The sequence below is a fragment of the Ceratotherium simum genome, chromosome 38 (assembly GCF_057802395.1).
Source record: "Ceratotherium simum simum isolate JZ-2026a chromosome 38, ASM5780239v1, whole genome shotgun sequence".
Taxonomy (NCBI): Eukaryota; Metazoa; Chordata; class Mammalia; order Perissodactyla; family Rhinocerotidae; genus Ceratotherium; species Ceratotherium simum.
The window spans coordinates 12992727-13015669 of NC_141937.1; the positions used below are offsets into that span (position 1 = coordinate 12992727).

Consider the following 22943-nt stretch of genomic DNA (forward strand, 5'->3'; position numbering starts at 1 on the left):
TTTTCCATATAAGTGACAGGAAAGACTTTGTCAAAGGCCTTACTGAAATCCACACATGCTATGCCTACAGCATTTCCTTGATTTATGAGTCTAATAATCCTACAACCTCAATACCCTGAAACGCAATTTATTTGACCCTAAAGACATCAACTCATTTAAAGCAACTCAAGGCTCTTAATATATCACCCATCTTAGGTTTTATCATCTTCAATTCTACTCTATTATATTCTCCTATATAAAAAATTACTGAAGCAAAATAAGTTACATATTTCTCATATCTCACTAGCAGCTCTTCATTATTAAGTGGCTGAATCTTCTATACCCTTTAATTCTTTTATTCTTTATATTAGTCTTACCATTTTCATCATCAGCATTTCGAGCTATAGCTCTCCTGACATCTTTTGAACATCCTGATAAAAGTTACCAAAATCACAAACTCCAATTTACTCAACAGACAACAGAAATCATTCCCCTAATGACATGATTGTTAGTCCCTTCACAATTCAGACATTATCTGAAAGCACGCCCCTTTCCATTGATTTTCTGTTGTCAGGGATACTAGACCTCAAAACGGATCCAGGTGTGGTCAGGCTGGGATGAATAGGGTGGTACTAGCAATCCTACTCTCTTCTCTAAGACACTATGATAACTTTTAGGCAGCCATTTGGCTTACTGATAAACAAAAATGCTTAATTTTTCTGCATACTTCAACCTATCTTAAATACATTAAGGCAAGTGGTTTGGTAGAGCCAGTTTCATAATTTATTGAATTCGTTACTCTGTTGATATACTTTTCCATTCTAAATTTATCATAGGTTTTAAACACTATCAACCTTACACATTAGAAAAGTTGCTTTTTTTCTTCAGCTCTTTCTTCATCATTCATTTTTTTTCATATTCTTAATCCAGCAAGTGGATTTTTTTTTTTGAGGAAGATTGGCCCTAAGCTAACATCTGTCGCCAATCTTCCTTCTTTTTCCCTGTTTTCTCTCCAAAACCCCAGTAGATAGCTGTACGTCATAGTTGCACAACCTTCTAGTTGCTCTATGTGGGACGCCGCCTCAGCATGGCTTGATGAAAGGTGCATAGGTCCACGCCCAGGATCTGAACCGGTGAACCCCGGGGACGCCGAAGTAGGGTGCGCAAACTTAACTGCTACGCTACTGGGCCGGCCACTCTTCATCACCCATTTTTGAATAATGAACCTTTTAAGAACACCTACTCCTTTCAAAAGGATCTTATTACTGTATCATCTAAAATTTTGGAGATAATGTATAGAGCAATTAACTATGCCCAGAGTTCTATTTTCTTTTTTTTTTTTTTGGTTGGTGAGATTCTTAATACAGAATCACTCTCCCTCAAGTTCGCAGTAACTTTCACTTTGATAACTTGGTATTAATTACAAACTGGTCAAGAGTACCACATCTTGATTTTACTGCTTCTGCTAAACCTTCTGAAATGAAAGTGGAACTAAGGCAATTCAAAAGTGTCACATTTATAGCTGAACAAATCTGTTGTTTGGATAAACTCTTCCATCACTACTATCTTGTAACAGCTGGCCCCTATAACAGCTCTGCGATTTTTTATATCACCAACAACCTGTTTCTTTTCCTTGCATTACAACTTGTATTTTTCTTTAAATAACATCCAAATGTTCTTCATTGTGCTCTATCTTCAAGTTTCTGAATTCTCAGGCAGCGTTATTTACTTGACATAAAATAATGCACCCACTCCAACCACTTCTATCACAATTATTTCTTCAAAACAAGGCATGCAATTCCATTCTCATAATTCCAAGTACAAGTTCCAACCTAGTAAATATCACTAATATGCATTTTATGTTAACTATTTGCGTTAAAAGAACAAGTTCAGACCCCAGCAGGGGCTAAGGTTTGCTATCCCTTCAATCTAAAGCAACTCTTCCCTCTTCTGTATTCCCACAGTCCTTCACTTGTATCTTTACTACAGAACCTGGAATTCTGCCTTGTGTTCATACAGATGTCTGTGCTCCATCAGAGAAGAGGTTACTCGAGGCCAGATGCTTTTCTGTTCATCTCTGCATATATCATTTGTCTAACAACGCACTGCTCATACTTTTAAAACATTTGTGGTATTATGTTAAATTCATTAGCACCAAAAAGTTTTGAATATTAAGAAGTGTGAGAGAGGTGAATTTCTAAACACTCCTATTCTAAACAGCTTACATCTATAAGTATTTCTCTCATAAAGCAAAAACAGACTTTGTAATGGATTTAATCCTGGTTTTGCAACTCGACATACTTTATCAATTCTAAACTGTGATTTTCCTTCACATTTTATCATCCCTGAAACTTATAAGATTCTTACAACTCCATGGGATGTTATACTCTAGCAGTCATTAAAAATTCTTACCTGTATATAAAATCCAAGGATGTGTCTTAAGACTAATGATATATAATATTAGCTGTATACTTTTGCACTAGATGTATAATTTCACTAAGCTTCAACTTCCTATGGTGTAAAATGGAAGTCAAAAAGCCTAACTCATAAGCATTAAAGGAAATCATGCCTAATAAAGTTCCTGCCACATGATAATAGCCTAATTAAGGGTAGCAACCTGTTGTCATCAACAATAGCAAAATCATCATTAATTTGCTTACAGAGAACTGAGTGGAGAAGAAAACATTTGAAGTTTTTTTTGTTTTTTTTTTTTTGTGAGCAAGATCAGCCCTGAGCTAGCATCCATGCCAATCCTCCTCTTTTTGCTGAGGAAGACTGGCCCTGGGCTAACATGAGTGCCCATCTCCCTCCACTTTATATGGGACACCGCCACAGCATGGCCTGACAAGTGATGCATCGGTGCGTGCCCGGGATCCAAACCAGGGCCACCAGCAGCGGAGCCCGTGCAGTTAACCACTACGCCATGGGCCCGGCCCCAGAACATTTGAAGTTTTAAGTTGTAATACTGAAATACCACCTCTGTCTTCTGTTCTCCACTCCCAGTACACTGAAATTAATTTCTACAATGCTCTCAATGGATTCATAAGTTGCCAGAACACATTTTTTTTTTTTTTGGTGAGGAAGATCAGCCCTGAGCTAACATCCATGCTAATCCTCCTCCTTGTGCTGAGGAAGACGGGCTCTGAGCCAACATCTACTGCCAATCCTCCTCCTTTTTTGTTTTTTCCCTAAAGCCCCAGCAGACAGCTGCATGTCACAGTTGCACATCCTTCCAGCTGCTCCACGTGGGACGCGGCCGCAGCATGGCCGGAGAAGCAGTGCGTCGTCGTGCGCCCAGGACCTGAACCCGGGCCACCAGCAGCGGAACGCGCGCACTTAACCGCTAAGCCACGGGGCCGGCCCAGAACACATTTTGATTCCAAAAAAAAACTAAAGATCCTGAAAAGACTGATCTTCCTAGTAGTAAACAGCTGAAGAAAAATCAACATACTTAAGAAACAACAATTTACAGAACACAGATAGCAATAACTCTGATGACCACAAGATGGAGTTACAGACCTTTTGAGGCTGTTGCTGTTCTAGGAGTTGCTGTCTGAGATGTTCAAGGTTTTGCTGCTGTAGTTGTTCTGCTATCTGATGAAAAATGGAATTGTTCACAGATTCCGAAACATGAGAACTAAAAGGAAAAACAAGTAAAAATATATTTTAAAACCCAATAAAGATAATATGAAAATAACTAAATACTAAAAGAAAACCAAAATGCCAATTAAATGAAACACACTACAATGTTTACTTTTGAAATACTAACAAAGAAAATGAAATACTTCAGAACATTTATATGTTAAAATAGAAATATACTCTTCAAAATAAAAAAAGAAATATACTTCTCAAGAGTGTTTTAACATACGGATAACATGTTAGGGATATTCTGATGAAGATCTGTTACTACTGTCTCACACTATTAAATACATATAAATTAGTACTTTTTACATTAGAGCATTTTAAGAAAGTCTCAATAAAACACTTATAAAAATAGTTAAAAGTATTTAAACATCGTCACTTTAACTCCTCTTAACTATGAGATACAGGGAGAAACGGTCTATCAATCAGTACATGTGGAATCTACAGTTGTAACTGACCACAAACTTTATAAAACTAATCTGCTTTCTTTAAAGAAGCACTCACAGTATTAGGTATGTTAACACAAACAGTGTTTAGATAAGAGGAAATAATAATTTAACTATATTCTGGGAAATTCACACCTGGAATACACCTGGAATTCTGGGTGCCACAAGGTAAGACATGTGAACAAAAAAGAGGGCATCCCAAAATGGGCAATCAGGATGGTGAGAAGTCTTGAAACAGTTGGAAAAAAGTGTACTTCATCTGGAGCAAATAAACCTAAGGGGAAGAATGATACCTATCTTCAAATATTGAAAGGTATGTCTCAAAAGATATTGGAGCTAATTTGTTTCCTTGCTTCAGAAAGCAAAATGGATCAGTACGTAGAAAGCAAATCCAACAGGACTCAATAACACAAGAACATACAATAACAACAATTACCTAACTTCTCGTCACAGAGGGCATTAAGACACTGGATAAATATCTTAATAGGACTATTAAAGGAGATTCTTACATTATTCAGGACACTGAGCTACATGATCTCAAATAATTTTTTCAAATAGAGTCTGTATCAAAAGGGTGTGCATTTTCATGTATTATATAAATATATTTTCAAATATATTTTCCCAATATATAAGACTAATAACCTCTGTTTGAAACAAGATTCCCAGAGGCTTTCCCCATTCCTCATCCCTCTTCCATCCTCCCATCTCCCACCTCCCCCAGTCTCTCCCCACTGGTCCTTTCACGAAACCCCACAGAACCTAGGACTCTGCATGATTGCATATACAACAACAACAAAAATCACTGATCGAGATAAAAACATATAATTCATTTCTTTAAAAAACAAAATCCCTACAACTCTAATCCTTACTTACTTTTGATTAGTCTAATACACTTCCAGAACTTAGTATAATTCCGAGAAGAAGCCGTTGGCACTAGAAGCAAGCTTCTTCCCTATTATTTCAAATATTCTTACAATTGAGTTAAATAACTCAAAGCCTAAGATAGAAAATATCATGATCAGATTTATCAATTTTCCTATAAAGAATTTTGATATATCCCAACCATTTGCAAAGATCTGAGAGTCAAAATAATATAGGGAGGCAAAAAGACAGCAACTCTACCATCTTTCTGCCATGTCAGAGCTCAACAGCCTGACACAATAACCCAACTTATTCAAAGTACACTTAGTAGTTCAGATGGCAATGTCCCACCCGGTCTTCATAAAAATAACAGAAAAAATTTATGGTTATAAAGAAAAATAATGATTCTTACAGTTGAGAAGCTGGAATTTCCTTTTTGGGTTCTTCACTATGCTCAGAATCTTCCCCAAAATCAAACCTATCTATCAACTTCTAAGTGGGGGAAAAAAAAGGAGAAAGACAAATTAAAAAGTGCTTCACATAAATATAAATTACATATGCTATTTTGAAGGCCACTGACATCCTATTAATTTACCTTTATCACTTAATATGTAACTTTTATATCATTTTATGTTATAATAAAGCATTTTATATGAGTGGATCTTTACTTTTCTTTAAAGTACTTTGACATACACTGCCTTATGTAACAAAACAAATCATGACACTCCCAGGATAAATACTAATACTCAAACTTTATAGAAGAGAAGATTAGGATTAAAATAATTAAGTGGTTTGCCAATGGTAATAAAGCTTGATAAAAAACACCCAGGACTATAATCAATGGATCTATTCCTAGGACAGTTTTCTTATGAGAACGCTCAACTGTCTTCTAAATGATCAATTTAAAGGACGTTTTATGTGGTCTAGCTATTTAGAGTTAGACTAAATTAGACTTGAAAGCTGCTGGCTAAAAAAGTCTAAGTAATGGGGGCCGGCCTGGTGGCGCAAGCGGCTGGGTGTGCGCGCTCTGCTGCCAACGGCCTGGGGTTCGCCGGTTCAGATCCCGGGCGCACACCGACGCACTGCTTGGCAGGCCATGCTGTGGCGGCATCCCGTGTAAAGTGGAGGAAGATGGGCACAGATGTTAGCCCAGGGCCAGTCTTCCTCAGAGAAAAAAAAAAAAGAAAAAGAGGAGGATTGGCAGATGTTAGCACAGGGGTGATATCCTCACAAAAAAAAAAACTCTAATAACTCAAATCAATATTTATTTTCCTAGGAAAATAAAAATAATATGGATAACACTTCCAAGGTATTTTAATATTCCTATAATTAATAATACTGAGGATATCACACAATAAAGTATACATAAAAGATTTTCAACTTTAAAAACACTACCCTTTATAGTTAGGCCTCAATTTATCAATATTATGGTATAGTGACAACTTGTAGAGAAGTTTTCCTTTGAACTTTCACATACTGAACAATTTAAATTTATGTAGGTTAAAAGCGTAGAACACAGAATACCATAATTAATATATTTGTAACATTCATAAAAGGAATTAGAAAATTCAGAAAATAATTATTTGTCTCAATGGTGAATACACAATTTTACTGACCAGTTATCTTTAATCAAAAGAAAATACTCAGTATTTCAACTAGAATTATAAAATTACTTAAGTTTGAACCTTTTGTAAAATCTATAATGTTTTATACAATACAGTGGATATTAAAATAGTTCTATGATAAAATATAATTTAGAGAATTAGAATCCATATGATAGTATATAAAATTTAATACCTCATATAGAACAGATTTGATATCTTAATTTCTACCTTGTTAAAAGACACTCCCTGTTCTAAGGGATTAAGGGTGTTCGCTGCTGCAGCTGCAGCTGTAAGCTGTGCCGTAAGAGCCTGCAACTGAACGACAAGACCAGCATCCAGGGCCTGCAGAATGGAAGGCTGAGGCTTCTGCTGCTGTAGCTGTAAAGTCTGTATTAACTGCTGAAGCTGGAGGAGAAGAAAAGGAAAGTTATTACAAACAGGCGCTGGGATTTGTCTATAAGAATGCCACCCTAAAACTTTTAGTCAATAAAACTTGTCATTCTACAGTCTTCGGAGATCAAAAAATATGCATATATATACTAACTCAAAACAGTTAATTTTTTTAAAAAAAGATTTTTTGTGTGTGCTATATATAACATAGTCCTTAATAAGTTTGTCTTGCTTCTGGAAAGTCAGAGAACTTCAAACAAAATAAACTGGTCATACCATGACAACTAGATAAAGAATTCATCATCAGCAGACTGATTTTTTTCACTAAGCTTTTCATCTCTTCTTCAATTAACTCCTTAGCCTCTGTAAAAGGACAAGCACTGACAGTAACTGCTTTTGCTGTCTTTCAGATTTACCATCTGATAACACATTTCCTGAAAACAGGAAAGCCAATGAGCAATGTGTCCCTTGGAGCAGAGTCTGAAACTAAGGAAATTAAAGGTGAATAGCATCAACAAGAATTGAAAGCAACTCCTGTTCCCCCTCTTTAGCCACCCTCTTAAAAAAGAGAAACAATACGATCCTGAAGATATTTCATAGTTAAGTAAACCCTATGCACATCCTAGAAGTAATTTATACTTTCCTAATCAAGATCTAAACCTGAGTTAAATCTGAAAATTATCAGTTTAGAATAGAAAAATAAAAATAGCAAAGCTATTGCTAAACAAGACATCTGTATTCTTTTAAATGAAGTTCAACTTATAGTGGGAGAAGGTACAAATATCATGCAAGATGACAATAAGCAAAATAATTTCATGTCTATCTAAAATAGCAACATTAAAAAACAAACAAGTTATTGAGCTATCGAATAAACACTTACTATAAACTACTAATGTGACGACAAAGAAAATAACACAAAAATATATGATAGCTGAGTTACCACACTGAGGAAGCTCCAGAATAGACAGGATGGAGGGAGGAAGAGGAAGAAAGGGAGGATGGGGAACACAGGGGAGGGGGGAGGGAAAGAGGGAGGAAGGAAATGTCATATTCCTCCTTTGCACATGTTACCTGCTCCTTCTGACATCCCCATTTTTCCCCCAATAGCACTGCTATTCTTTCAGTCACCCAAGTTCAAATCACTGCAGCATCCTTTTTCCTCTACTCTGACTTGATATTCTATCCATTACTATGTCTTCTTGACACTCTTTGCACTATTTGTTCTGGAAAATCCCTTCTCCTGCCCCAAGTATTTATTTTAATAGGTATCATTTAAAATGAGAACATTTGCTTTATGAATTATTTTCAAAATACCATTATCACAAAACTAATAATTCAATAATTTTATCTAATATCCAATTCAGTCTCTCAACTGTCTCAAAAATGTAGAAACCAGATCCAATCTAAGACTGTAACTGAATTGGTTTTTACATCTTTATAACTCTAGAATGGTCCCATTTTTTTTTGAGATTGTCCTTTCAGAGAGTCCACAATCCTACTATTTTTCACATATTCATTACTTTCTTTCCATTATTACTGTTACCAAACAAAGATATTTCCTCTCTCTAGACTTCTCTCTCATTCATTAAAGTACTGTTCAGATCATGTGACTTCAACATAAAAATCTCTGGCAGTTCCTACTGCTTAGCATATGACTCCTTTACTTCTCAGCCCACCATTTATGTCTTTGAAACCCAGGTCCCACACTTAGGACTACCATTTCAACTTTATCACTAACAACTTATATGCACAGACCATCTTATCCCCCAGACAAACCAACTCTAAAATATCTTTTGTACACCTAACATTGTTATGCCTCTATACATTATTCATCCATTCTACAAAAACGTACTGAACACCTGTTATAACCTAGACACTGGAGATACAGCAGTGAACAAACAAACAAAAATCCTTGCCCTTGTACAGCATACATTCCAGTGGGAAGAGACAGAATAAACAAAATAAGTAAATTATATAACATAACAGAAGGTAGTAAGTGCTAAGGAAGAAAATAAGACAGATGACAGAGAAACAGACCACAGGGGAAGAAAGGTAGGGTTTGCAGTTTTAAATCGCTGTTTGAAGGCCTCATTGAGGTGACATTTAAACAAAAACTTACAGGTGGCCGAAACCATATGATTATGTGGGGAAAGGAAGTTTTACTGTACTGATCACACTCAATTTGGTTTTTAAAGGACAGGTAAAAAAAGAGATGCTAAGGGTGGCCTAACCTCATATCCTGCCATGACTAGTTCCATTAAAGTCTCAATTCAAATGCCACGTCCTCAAAGACACCTTCTCTTGGCTACTCTCTCTAATTCTGACCCCTTCTCCCAAACCTAGTCATCACCCTAAAGATTTACCTGTTTAAGTCATATATCACTATCTAAACAATGTTTTATACTTTTTTATTATCTGTCTCCAGTAAGATAAGAAGTCATTTTCTCCAAGATAGAAGACCTCCCTGTTTCATTACTAGAGTAACAATAGCACCTAATAACGTTTAGCACAAATTATGACTAAAAGTGTTCATGATGCATTACTAAATATACATATGAGTGTGATCCCATTTTTACAAAATAAAAAAACACATACTCTTTAGGTGGTACTTTATGAAACAATACATTAGGAAAATCGAGTTCTAAATCACTGTCAACATAACAAAGAAGCTGCTCACCTGTTGGCCCTGAGGACTTTGTAAGATCTGGGCTACAGCTGCAAGGGTATCTGTACTTGTTATCTGAGATACCCACGGATCAGGTAAACCTTGGACCACATTGGCTGGAGTAACGGGTGTCACAGGAGTTCCTTTTAAAAAAGACATCACACCCACCTCAATAACAAGGTAAGTGAATAAATACTTGAAAAACTAGAGATTTGCTCTGTCACTTTTATAAAATATATACATATTTAAATAAGTGTTTTTATTTTGTCTCCATTTTGAAAAACTATTATAGAATTAGGTAGGTTAAAAAAAAATACCAAAAGGATCTGTCTATACTTGTCCTCAATTAACTAAGCTACTACTTTAAAGGAGCCTAAATACTCAGCAGCCATTAAAAATCTTACTACAGAAGAAAATTCAATGACATAAGGACACATTCAAAATACTATCTTCGATGAAAAATTATAAAATAGTATGTGTAATATAAAACTATTTTTGTTCAAATATGTGTGTATGTGTGTACTTATATACATGTATACACAAACTCACAAACAACAAAAACTAAGTATATATCAAAATGTTAAATGTAATTCTTGGACTATGATAAAAAATTTTAAATGTTGGTTAAATACCTCAAAAAACCATCATTTTGAGATTATTATTAAAGCATTCTTGGCTCCATTAAATACCATTTTCAGGGTTCTTTATAAATACTAAGTTCCCTAGTATACTGTGAATATCAAGTTGATTTATACACAAGTTTAAAAGATTACAGACAGCCTGAATCAGAAAAAACCTAACTGACATGCCAATTTTCCAAAGTTCATTATATTTGTTTCTAGGAATTAAAAAAATCAGCTTTCTAATTTTTAAAAACAAATTACATACAAATATAATTTCTCATTTTATTTTTCCTTCAAATTATATTCTTTTCAATTACCTAATGCTAGACAAATTCTCCTGTACTGTCAAATTGTTATACTATAAACGAATAATCACCTGAAAAGCAAGAGTCAAATGTTTAGAACACAAATCTCTCTCAAAGCAACATACCTGGGGTATTGCTCATAGCAGCAGTAGTACTGGCCAAAACAGGTGTGACAACCGGAGGAGGAATCCCTGCTGCCATATCCAAAAGAGGCTGAATGATCTCACTCTTAAATACATTATTCTTCTGCCATAAGTTTAATACTCTCACTATTTTACTCTAGAGGAAAAAAGAAAAATGACATTTTAATTTTTTGCTTTCAAAACCTTAGCACAGTCATTTCACAGAGACTATTTGGGCAGTGGATGGGAAGGATGGATTAAAATACTTCTCTAGAACTTTCCATCCCTGAAATTATGTTTCTATAATTTTGCATTTGCTAACCTTAACTCATTTGAAAAAAACATGTTCATTTTGGTAGATACAGAAGGTAAACGAAAGCTACGTTTAGCAGATGGCAGGGATGACAACTAGGTTTCAGCTTCTCCGTGAAATCTAATGAGATCAATGGCTATGGTTGGCTGGAGAACTGTGTTAAGGCTGCTGAGGCAGAGTCAGGGTTCATCTCAGCACTAAAGTTATATTTACAGTTGATTTTAACTTGATCTTTTAAACAAATAAGTAATTTCAAGACAAACTCTTTATCTTATGTGACATTTTAATAATTTCGTTTTAAAACAATCCAAGGACAGGGGTGGTTATTTCCTCACATAAGAGTTTAACCAAATTTACTTTCTTTCACAACTGTTCACCATAAAAAAGTTCTATAAACAGCATGAAGTATTAGTTACTACTGTAATGCTACTTACTTCATTAGAAAAATAAATCACAGAAGCTGAAATTAAGTATTAAAAAGAGACTTCTGTTAAATGTATCTATTTTAATAGTAAAATAAGCAATTTTAAGAATAAAGATCTGGTTCATCTTTAAGACTCTCATAATATTACACTGACAAATTTTCAGACTCTGTCCAAACTACATTAACGTGCAAGTTTCTGTATTTCAAATGAAGCATAAGAAAATTACACAAAGAATGCTTTAGACCTTCTGATTTGACTGTATCTTCTTTCTAAGATGTGTGCACTTAGAAAGTACATTTTTTTGCTTTATAGAAAAATCTTCCAGTTCCCAAGACACTCATCATGTACTCAAAACTAGCCAGTATCTGACAAGTATCACCCCATGTGTCTACCTACATACAAACAAATCACGTCTCTAGTTTACGACTGAGTTTATAGTATCAATGTAATCTTTCCTACTATGGTTTAAAAAAGATTCCTATATCCTAAATGCCATTATAACTGAGAAACATCATTATTATGAAGTCTGCAAATCAAGACTGATTTGTTCATTGTAACTGATAGAAATCCAAGTCCAAACTAGTGAAATTTCTAAACCAAAGTATTTAAATTACTTCAAAAAATGTTTACATAAAATTTCAAATAAGTTATTTTAGATGGGATTCTGAGGTATCTATTTTAAGAATCAATTATGATTAGTCACTTAAAATTAGAAGCATTCTTTTGCCTGCATAGAATTATCAAAGTAATTTTTTTTAAAAAATTCTGTCTCAAGAAGCATATCTGGGGCCAGCCCGGTGGCACAAGTGGTTAAGTGCGCGTGCTCCGCTGTAGCCACCCGGGGTTCGCCGGTTCGGATCCCAGGCGCACACCAACGCACCACTTGTCAAGCCATGCTGTGGCGGCATCCCATATAAAGTGGAGGAAGATGGGCATGGATGTTAGCCCAGGGCCAGTCTTCCTCACCAAAAAGAGGAGGATTGGCAGATGTTACCTCTGGGCTGATCTTCCTCACCAAAAAAAAGAAGCATATCTAAGAATAGTTTACAAAGAATGATACAATAAATTTATCTCCCTATCTATCCACTATAAAAAGATTTTTCTCTGAATAAAGACTATAGTTATTAAAAATAAAAACTACCTAATCTTGTTGTACTTGAGATGAGGTAAAAGACTTGTGGTAAGCTTTTAAGTTTTGTGGTTCTTCCTTAAAGCAACCACTAGTCTTCATGTATTCTTACCTTTTCCTATATAATCAATATTTCAATCAACCCTGTGAGAGGAGCACACTAAATTTCCAAATTAGCATCCAAAATAAGTAACCTTCTAATACCTTTGAGCACGTATGAGGATAAACAACCCTTTTTTATTCTCAGGGTCCAAAGCCACCTTTTTCTGTGTTACAGAATATTTACTCATTCAGATCTAGCAGACCTAGTAGTGTGGTTTCTAGCACTGATAAAACTCTACAACAAAAGAATTTTGATATGCAGTTAGTTATTTCCTAATAATTGCTTGGCAAATCCATTTTTCACAGACACTAAATAGGTAAGTATCAGCTCGGATCAAATAATCAAAATTCTAAATTGGTTGTGTATGTGAATAAATAAGCTTTCAGTAAAATTCCAAAAGTGCTTATAGCCAGTTTCTTTAACACCAATTGCTTCAATAAATTACAAGGTAGCAAAATCAACTACATCTTTCCACTCTCTTTAAGAAGATTCTAAGAACAAAAAGGAGCACGGATAGTGTAATAACTAAATATTCAAACTCAGAATAACTAAGAGTAAAGGATAACATAAAATCATAAATTAAGATCATCTGAAGAGTCTCCTTAAGACCAAAAGAGTCATATATCAACTTAAAAAAGAAAATAACAACATACCTTGTCATCCCCAGGGCAACGATATAAATTCTGGAAAGTGCTAATGATGTTATTACTAAATCTGGGTGCAAAAACATCCTTTTCTTGACCAAACTGATGTCGTGATTGTCGTACAATGGAGTCAATAACATAAAGTCCAGGTACCTTGTATTCTGGTTTACACTGACGAAAAAAAAGAAGAGAAGGAAATGAGAACATAAAATTCTTGAGAGACAAAAATCATCATAAACCCTATCCAAACACGAAAACGCTGCTCATGTTGAGGTAATGAACATTCAGACATACACTATTCCACACCATCTTTTCTTTAGAATGGCATTTTCTGTTTTTTTGATGAGGAAGACTGGCTCTGAACTAACATCTGTGCCTATCTTCCTCTACTTTTTTTTGCACGTGAGATGCCTGCCACAGCGTGGCTTGACAAGCGGTATGTCAGTCCATACCCAGGATTTGAACCTGCGAACCCCAGGCCATGGAGGCAGAGCACGCGAACTTAACCACTACGCCACTGGGCTGGCCCCTGGAACAGCATTTTCAAGAATCTACCTTGGCTACTCTACACACTCAGTTCAACTGCCAATCACCTAAGTTCCAAAGTAGTACTGCACACTTGGCTTGAATGACAAAAACAAAAGGATAAATAAAGCACTGTTCTAATAAAAAAAATTTGTTTAATGATTTTAAAAAGCCACATGGGGGTCCAGCCTGGTGGTATAGTGGTTAAGTTCGCGCATTCCGCTTCGGCAGCCCCGGGTTCGCCGGTTCGGATCCTGGGCACAGACCTACTCACCACTTATCAGGCCATGCTGAGGCTGTGGCCCACACAGACAACTGGAAGGATGTACAATTATGACATACAGCTCTCTACCAGGGCTTTGGAGAGAAAAAAGAAAAAGAGGAAAATTGGCAATAGATGTTAGTGCAGGGCCAATCTTCCTCAAAAAAAAAAAAGTATGTATTAAAAAAAAAAAAAGCCACGTGGAAGGAAGCAGCAAATTCAGGAAAGAAGAGCTCTAGACATGAAACATATAACAAAAGGGTTTCTGTACTAATGAAAGGAACAGATACCAAATTATAACATTCTAAATACACTGAGAGCCCCAAGTTTCAAAACTTTTCTCAAATACCACACCTAGAAGAAAGATAAGACACTACCATTATGATCCTGGGAACCTAGCCTATGAAAACATTTTTTAGCTACTTCACTGATAAATGTTTTTCAACCTTCTTAACCATTACCCAAATTGAGAAACATAAGTCTCCTACTTTCTTACCATAAGCTTTTCTAGCCTATTTAGTTAGGTGAGCACAATGAAGAATCCTTTTACTATCAAGCTTACTGCTCCTAGTTCGTCTCCATATCCAGAAGCATAAGAAAACCTGCTTCCCAAATATAGGCTGATTAAAATGGAATTACAGCTGCAAAAAGCAGGTTCAGCGTTTGAGTGTAATTAGGTAAGTATTTCACCCAAAGTAATTTCCTGGGAATCATACGTGGTACTAAATCAAAATTGCATTCTTGAAAAACTCTTCCTGGAAACTTGAGTACCAATAAGAAAAGGATTCTCAATTCACTCCCAACACACACATACACGTTTCTAACAGGATTTTCAGCCAAGACAATGAGTAATTTCATTCTGCAAAAAGACAAGATATGATGCTTCTTTTGTTCCTTCAAATCCTTTTTAAGAACATTCTCTTTAAGGTCTTTATTAAGTCAAGAAAATGAAGAGACCTTTAGCACCAACTCACAAGTTATCTATTGCAAGATACTGGTGGGTTAAGTACTTGAAGTATTTCACAAAAGAGCAATAATGTTGGTATTTGGACATTAAAGTTTTAGGTTTAACCTACCTACATTTGTTCAAAAATGTCTTCCCTGTTCAATTATCATTTTTGAAAGTCTGAAATAGTTTTCCCTCATGTTCCCCCAAAATCTAGCATACCTGTCCTTCAGTTCATATATCTGGCCAATCTTCCTTTGACTACCATACATTCAAAGAAACATCTACCTAGCCAGGCAAATAATACACCTCAGTAAAGAGCAGAACGTTTTTACAACTTAGTGAAAAACAGGACATTCATTTTGTTAAAAATTATCTTTTGTTAAAAATTTTGTTAAAAATTCTCTAGATAAGTAATTATATCTCACAGACAAGTGATTAATAATTATTTATTAACTGACTTATTGGGATTTTAATTTTCCCAAAGATAGAAAATAATCTGAGGTGTAATGTATTATTTTATATAAATCATTATCTTGAGAGTAAGGCTGAATAGAATTTATAAGCTGCTGGTAAGACTTCAAAAACTAATACTGAATGGTAAGTAACGCAAGTAATTAACGCACTGAGTTTTTTTTTAAAATACAATGATACCTTTTCCTTTGATTTATATCAAAAACTCAGATTACAAACTCACAATACAGAAGAATCAGGAATGCAAAATACAATACATGGGTCTTTCTTGCTTACTGTGAAGATTCCAAAGCTTCAAAAATATACTAGCAGTTTTAGTAGCAAGCTACAGCCCCAATGAAAAAACGTTTCTTCACCCACAGTATCTTTTGACACACTATCTGTTAAGATGTTGTGGGATGGAATTTCCCTCACTGGTAGATTAGGCATTTTTGCCACAAAAAGTGAGAAAAAAAAATTAAGTATGATTTACTATTTTAAAATAACAATACTGGGTAAACTTGGCTAAGTCACCAACTAAAAACTTGAGAAAAGAATTAAGATCAAAAACCTGAAATGTTTTTTCAAATTCTTCTTCACGTTCTATCAGCACTGAAAACAAGAATTCCTAAGGCTTTCCAATGGCATGAGGTGTTTTTTACTTCTGAATTAAAAAAAAAAAAGGGTACGTCATAATAAATTTTCAGTTATACCATCTTCAAACTACGTACTAGTAATTTCCAATTTCTTGTGCTGCAGAGAAATAGCACTTTTCTGGGGAAGAAGGCAATAAGAGATAGGGAGAATGCACGTTTAAATATATTTGCGTGATTTTCATTCTAACGTTAGCCAAGTTGTTATCTGAATACCACCATGAGTCAGGGTTTTTAAGGACCCTCTAGGTGAGTCGGACCTCTTACTTTGCAATATATGAACATACTTTATATAATGATTCTATTATCAGAATTTGTGCTAGCACTTTCAGCTACTAAAAGTTGATATTAAAGAACACAAAGCTAGAATAGTAACAACAGGGGCATGTGGCTGTACTTGCAAAGCACTGACGGAAGCTGAGGGCAGCATGTATGAAAAGAGGGCTGCCCCAGGACACAGAGTTTTCACAGTGAATACCTGAAAAAAATCATCTCATGCTTCCGGCAGAGGGAGTGGAAGAGGAACCATTTTCAGACAGCTAATAGCATTCTGTTCTTAACAAACTCTGCCCTCAGGAGAAACTATTTAACCAAAGCCTAATCTGCTGGGGTTTAACCAGAATGTAACTGACCTCAGGGAAGGGAAATACTCAACTCCAGCCCACTGTAGCCATTCTGTCCCAATAAAGGGAGGTCAGAAAAAACTGAGAAGCACATGTGAAGTCCACAATCCAGAGGTACAGGCTCTACAAAAAACCTACAACTAACATCATACTACACGGTGACAAACTAGTTTTCCCACTAAGATCAGGTATGGATAACAACAAGGTATAGACGCCCCCTCTCACCACGCTGTTCAACATCATGGAAGTCCTAGCTAAGGCAATAAGACAAAAAAAGGAAAAAAAGGTATACAGATTGGGAAGGAAGGTTCAACAAGAACTACACACATACAATACTCTTAACTGGGCCTACAAGATCTTCACTGATAACTTTGAACCAATCTACACAGTATTTCTTAAGGAAATAACATTTAATTACATAACAAATTAGAGATATTAATACAAAATAAGTGGAAAAATCAAGTGATATTTTCTTCCAGATGGCAAACACACTACTTTTATGTCATTTTCATTTTCTGATAATTCAAGTTTTCCAAAAAGTGTGGAACCTCAGAAATTCCACAACAGCAATTCTATTTCCACAATACCTAAGCCAGAAGAGGATAATGGAGAATCACTAACTCCTCTCCTCTTCATATTCAGAGGGCCTTGGACACACCAGTAAGGAAGCAAGACACAGAAAGTGACTGTGTTCTTCACTGACATGGAGTGTCACTGTACAACTACAGGAGAAGGGAGACGAGAAACAAGAAAAAAATATCCCAGTTCCTGATGAAACAAGCTAAAAAAATCCAAATTTAATACACAACTTAGTAAAATAACTGAGATTGAACTAGATGTGATAATACTGACTCTGAAGAAAATTAACTGCACAGTTGTGTGCCACATAATGACATTTTGGTCAATGACAGACCACAAACACAATATTGGTCCCATATGATTAGTACCTTAAAGCCTAGGTATGTAGTAAACTACACCATCTATGTTTGTGTAAGTACTGTAGGGGAGGATGAAATTTTCCTCTACTGTTCTAAGTTCTTCTGGCTGGTCTAAGAATTAAATTGACATGAGACAGATAAACGAGAAAAAAACAAAAGTTTAATAACATGTATACATGGGAGAAGCCAAGGAAAACTGAGTAACTTGCCAAAATGGCCAAAGCCCTCATCTTAAATACCATCCTTAGCTAAAGACAAAGGATGTTGGGGGTGGAGAGAGTCAGGGACTTCAAAGGGAAGGAAAGCAATTCACAGGTAGGTGAAAAGCAGCCAACGTCTGGAAAACCAGTGCTTCTTTGGCCACAGAAAAACAGAACACAGAGGAGTGCCCAATCAACAGGCTTTTCTGAGTTCCTCCCTGTCCACCACCCAGTTCATGTGATGCAAAGGTGATAACTTGCTTCCTGAGACAGGTTTTTCATCTCAATACTTTTAGGCAGTTAAGGGGGAGGTAACAAGAAAAACTTTCTGAGTCTTTTGTTTCCAAAAAATAATCAGCCTAAAATAATCCTCGTGTTAAAGAGACATATTGTAGGATGGCAAGTTTTGTTCCTCTTCAATGTACTCTATGATGCTGGGACAATGACAAAATTGCCCAACGACGCATTTCTCAGAACGTATCCCTGTTGTTAAGCGTCACGTGACTGTAGTCATAAAGCAACCTAATACTTTTTAGTTTTGGTAATAGGGTACATTTTGCTCTTTGACCATAGAAATTCATTCTACTTGAGTCCTTAAGAGTCTAAAAAACATCTTGAGAAACAAGTTGTTTCCCTGATGGCTGATGAGTTGAACACGTTTTCACATGCTTATTTGCCATTTTCAGTGAAATGTCTTTTGCCCATTTTTTAATTGGATGGTTTTTTTTTTACTGTTGAGTTTTGAAGAGTTCTTGGAATTTAACTTTTTGAGTGAAGGTGATATTAGGGTAATATCTTTCTTGGTTTTTTTTTTTGTGTGTGTGAGGAGATCAGCCCTATGCTAACATCTGCCAATCCTCCTCTTTTTTTGCTGAGGAAGACTGGCCCTGGGCTAACATCCGTGCCCATCTTCCTCCACTTTATATGGGACACCGCCACAGCAAGGCTTAACAAGCAGTGCGTTGGTGCGCGCCGGGATCCGAACCGGCGAACCCTGGGCTGCCGCAGTGCAGCACGTGCACTTAACCATTTGCGCCACCGGGCTGGCCCAGGTAATATCTTTCTTAAGTAACTTTTTTTTTTCTTTTTTTGAGAGCAAGATTAGCCCTAAGCTAACATCTGTTGCCAATCCTCCTCTCTTTGGCTGAGGAAGATTGGCCCTGGGCTAACATCCGTGCCCATTTCCCTCTACTTTATATGGGACACCACCACAGCACGGCTTGATGAGCAGTGCGTAGGTCCATGCCCGGGATCCAAACCTACGAACCCCGGCCCACCAAAGCTGAGCGCGTGAACTTAACCACTAGGCCACTGGGCCAGCCCCTTAAATAACTTCCAACTAAGACTCATTAGATTAGAAAAATTTAAGTCTAACAATACCAAGTATTGGTAAAGATGGGAGCGACACAAATTCACTCATTGGTAGTGGAAGTGTCAATTAGTACAACTATTATGAAATTAATTTGGTATTATCCAGACAAGTTAAAGACATGCATAACCTACAACCCAGCAATTCCACTCCCACAGAAACGTAGGCTACACCAGGATACATTTATTAGAATGTTCCCAGCAGCACTGTTCATAATTTCAAAAACCAGAAAACACACACACACACACACACACACACACAATGTCTGTCAACAGAATGGATAAGCTGCAGTTTATTCACATAATGGAATATATACAGCAATGAGAAGAAATGTACTGCTACACAAAACAGGGATGAATCCTAAACATATGAGACTGAGTAAAATAACTGCACAAAAAAGAATACATACTATAGGATTCCATTTATACAAAATTAAAAAGCAGGTTAAACTGCTTTGTTTAAGGATTCAGACCTATCGAGTAATACAATAATGCCAAGCAAAGATGTGACTGACATAAAAGTCAGACTGTGTTTATCTGGGGAGGGATAAGATCAGAAAGAGGCACTTGGCTTCAGTCAAAGTTCTATTTCTTTTTTTTTTTGTCAGGAAGATCAGCCCTGAGCTAACATGGATGAAACGAAAATTTAGAGTGTGGGACAAAGAACTGATCTAAAACATCCCAGGGCAGAGGCATTTTTAGTAAAAAGTACATAAAGAAAGTGAGAATCTGGAAATTTACTCCTTTCAAACTATCCGTGCCCAAGTGCCCAACTCTTTGCGTACCCCACACCAGAGGCTAGAGGCCAAAGTATTCTTTCAAGCAATTTTCCAGGCCTATAGGAAATCATCTTACATTGTTAATTTATCTTTTCATTTATTGCCATCATTCATTACTCTACCTATAAATCTTTCACAGCTAAAACACAGAATCACAGATAACACACTACCAAACTGCAGCCACACTTCTCCCTTTCTTGCACTATTTGTTTATGGTGAGTAAAGGAAAGCATAGAGAAGCTGAATAATTTCTAGTGCTCTGGAGGTAGGTGATACCCAAAATTACAAGTTTACCATCATTAAATAATACTTCAAATTTTTCTTAGATCTCATTTGACTATACATAACATGCATAACAAATGAACTTTCTCATAAATTTGCTAAAATAGTATTTCCTACTATAAACAATACTCGAATCCAGTGGTTTCACAAACTGGGTTCCATGAAAACAATGCATCTGTGCAAGTGCCTCAAGGGCTACGGGGCACAAAACAAAGCAGGTGGAATGGGCTTCGGGTTTCCTACCACAACCACTGCTGCTCCACTTTTACTTGTGTTTTATCTGTCGTCCCTCCCCGCCAGTACTCAAGTTCCAGTAAGAACAGGAAAGAGGGAAAAAAAGGTTTCCTCTGGTATTAAAAAAATACACACACAATGTGGAACCTCATCAAAACTAAAAATCTTTATTCTGCAAAAGGCCTTGTGTTAAGAGAATGAAAAGACAAGCTACCGACCAGGAAAAAAATATTTGCAAACCATATATTCGACAAAGAACTTACATCTAGAATATATTAAGAACTCTCAAAACTCAACAGTAAAAAAAAAAAAACACGAACCATCCAATTAAAAAATGGGCACAAGACTGAAAATGGCAAATAATTGCATGTGAAAACATGTTCAACTCATCAGCCATCAGAGAAATGCAAATTAGAATCACAATGAGATATGACTACACATCTATCAGAATGGCTAAAATGAAAAATAGTCCTAAGACCAAATGATGGCAAGAATGTGGAAACTGGACCAATGATACATTGCTGGTGGAAATGTCAAATAGTATAACCATTCTGGAAGTTTGGCAGTTTCTTATAAAATGGAACATGCACTTACTATCCAGAGAAATAACAACCCACGTAAAAATCTGTACACGAATGTTCCTAGCAGCTTTATTCATAATAGTGCAAAAATGGAAACAATTCAGATGACCCTCAATGGTTAAACAAACTGTAGTACATCCATACCATGGAATACTACTAAGAAATAAAAAGAAAGGAACTATTAGACACATGTACAATTTGGATAGATCTCAAGGAAATTATATTGTGCAAAACAAGCCAATTTCAAAGGCTACATTATAGAACATTCTTGAAATGGCAAAATGATAGAGATAGAGAACAGATTAGTGACTGCCAGATGTTAGGGATGGGGGCTGGAGGAGAGTTGAGTGTGATATATAAAAGGGAAACACGATGGATCCTGTGGTGATGGAACTGTTCTGTATCTTGACTATGGTGGAGGTTATATGAATCAATACATGGGATTGAACTACATACACATATATACAAACGAGTGCAAGTAAACCTGGTAAAATCTGAATAAGGCTGGTGGATTGTATCCATGTCCTGGTTGTGATACCTTACTACAGCAATACAAGATGTTACCACTGGGGGAAACTAGGTGAAGAGTATAGGAGATCTCTCTGTATCACTATTATCTATTATTGATTAAATGACACGTGAATCTACAATTATCTCAAAATAGAAAGTTTAAGTAAAAATATACAGATACAACTTAATTTACCATTACATTAATCCATTGTTGAATTTCTGATTTAAACAGGGATAGGGGCTAAAGCATTTAAATTTTCCCCAGACACTGACTAGGGAATGCCACTCCTCTCGGCATTCTCTCTAAGGCAGACTTTAGGACACAAAAGTGACCAACTATACAAACGGCAGAACACCTCATTCATGGCGGCATAACAGAACCGCTGATGAACCTCTTCACCACAAAAGATACCAAAATTATTCTGGTTATTCTGGATGCCATTTCAAATATCTTCCAGGCTACTGAGAGGCTAGGTGAAACTGAGAAACTTAGTATAACGACTAAAGAATATGGAGGTTTACACAAAATTGAAGCTCTACAGAACCATGCAAGTGAGTCTGTAAAAAGCTTCATTCTACTTGATTGAGAAGTATTTCTCTGTAGAGGAAGAAGAGCAAAATGTTGTACCAGAAACCACCTCTGAAGGCTATACATTCCAAGTTCAGGATGGCACTCCTGGGACCTTCAACTTAGATTGTACAGCTGAGGCATAAAGCCATTTGTTTTGTACTATGTTTGGTTTAAGTTTGTCTTAACGTTTTTCTCTATTAAGAACTCTTTTTAAATGAGGTTTGTTGTTGTAGCACTTTTTACAATAAAACTACAGTAATGCGTCGCTTAATGACAGGGATATGTTCTGAGAAATGTGTTGGGCAATTCTGTCATTGTGCGAACATCACAGATTATCTCTATCTCACGATAGAGATAATTTTGCTCACCCAAGGTCTTCCTAAGATTCTGAAATATCTTCTTAAAAGTACCCCTGCCCCAAATCAAGTCATCAAAAACCATTTATCCATAAATTCATGTTTATCCTTTAAACCCCTACTACTCAAATTGTGGTTTCTGAACTAACAGCAAAGACATCATCTAGGAACAGCTAGAAATGCAAAATCTCAGTCTCTCCCCACACTTACAGAATCAGAATCTGGATTTTAACAAGATCCCTAAGTAACATCTATGCACAAATAAGTTTAAGAAGCACTGCTTTAGACATTCAAACCTTTAAAAACAACTTTTAAAAAAGTTTTAGAAGAGTGAAGTTTTCCAATCACCAACATTTTTATCTTATGCTTTGATTTACCTAAAACACACAGCATACTTGTTATTTTACCCTG

General features: G+C 36.0%; 1 protein-coding gene across 6 annotated transcripts in view; it reads right to left on the reverse strand.

Moving 5' to 3' along the window:
- SCAF8 (SR-related CTD associated factor 8) overlaps positions 1 to 22943 on the reverse strand; it is a 201569-nt gene that overhangs the window by 143757 nt on the left and 34869 nt on the right. For all 6 annotated transcript variants that reach the window (XR_015550112.1, XM_087425113.1, XM_087425114.1 and 3 more), the window contains 6 exons: positions 13261 to 13422; positions 10641 to 10794; positions 9600 to 9730; positions 6761 to 6937; positions 5341 to 5420; positions 3499 to 3616 (listed from right to left, as the gene is read on the reverse strand). Coding sequence is in view for 5 of the 6 variants with exons in the window: in XM_087425113.1 (XP_087281239.1) it covers positions 3499 to 3616; positions 5341 to 5420; positions 6761 to 6937; positions 9600 to 9730; positions 10641 to 10794; positions 13261 to 13422 (822 nt within the window). In the remaining variant the exon portion in view is untranslated. The remainder of the gene's footprint in view (positions 1 to 3498; positions 3617 to 5340; positions 5421 to 6760; positions 6938 to 9599; positions 9731 to 10640; positions 10795 to 13260; positions 13423 to 22943) is intronic.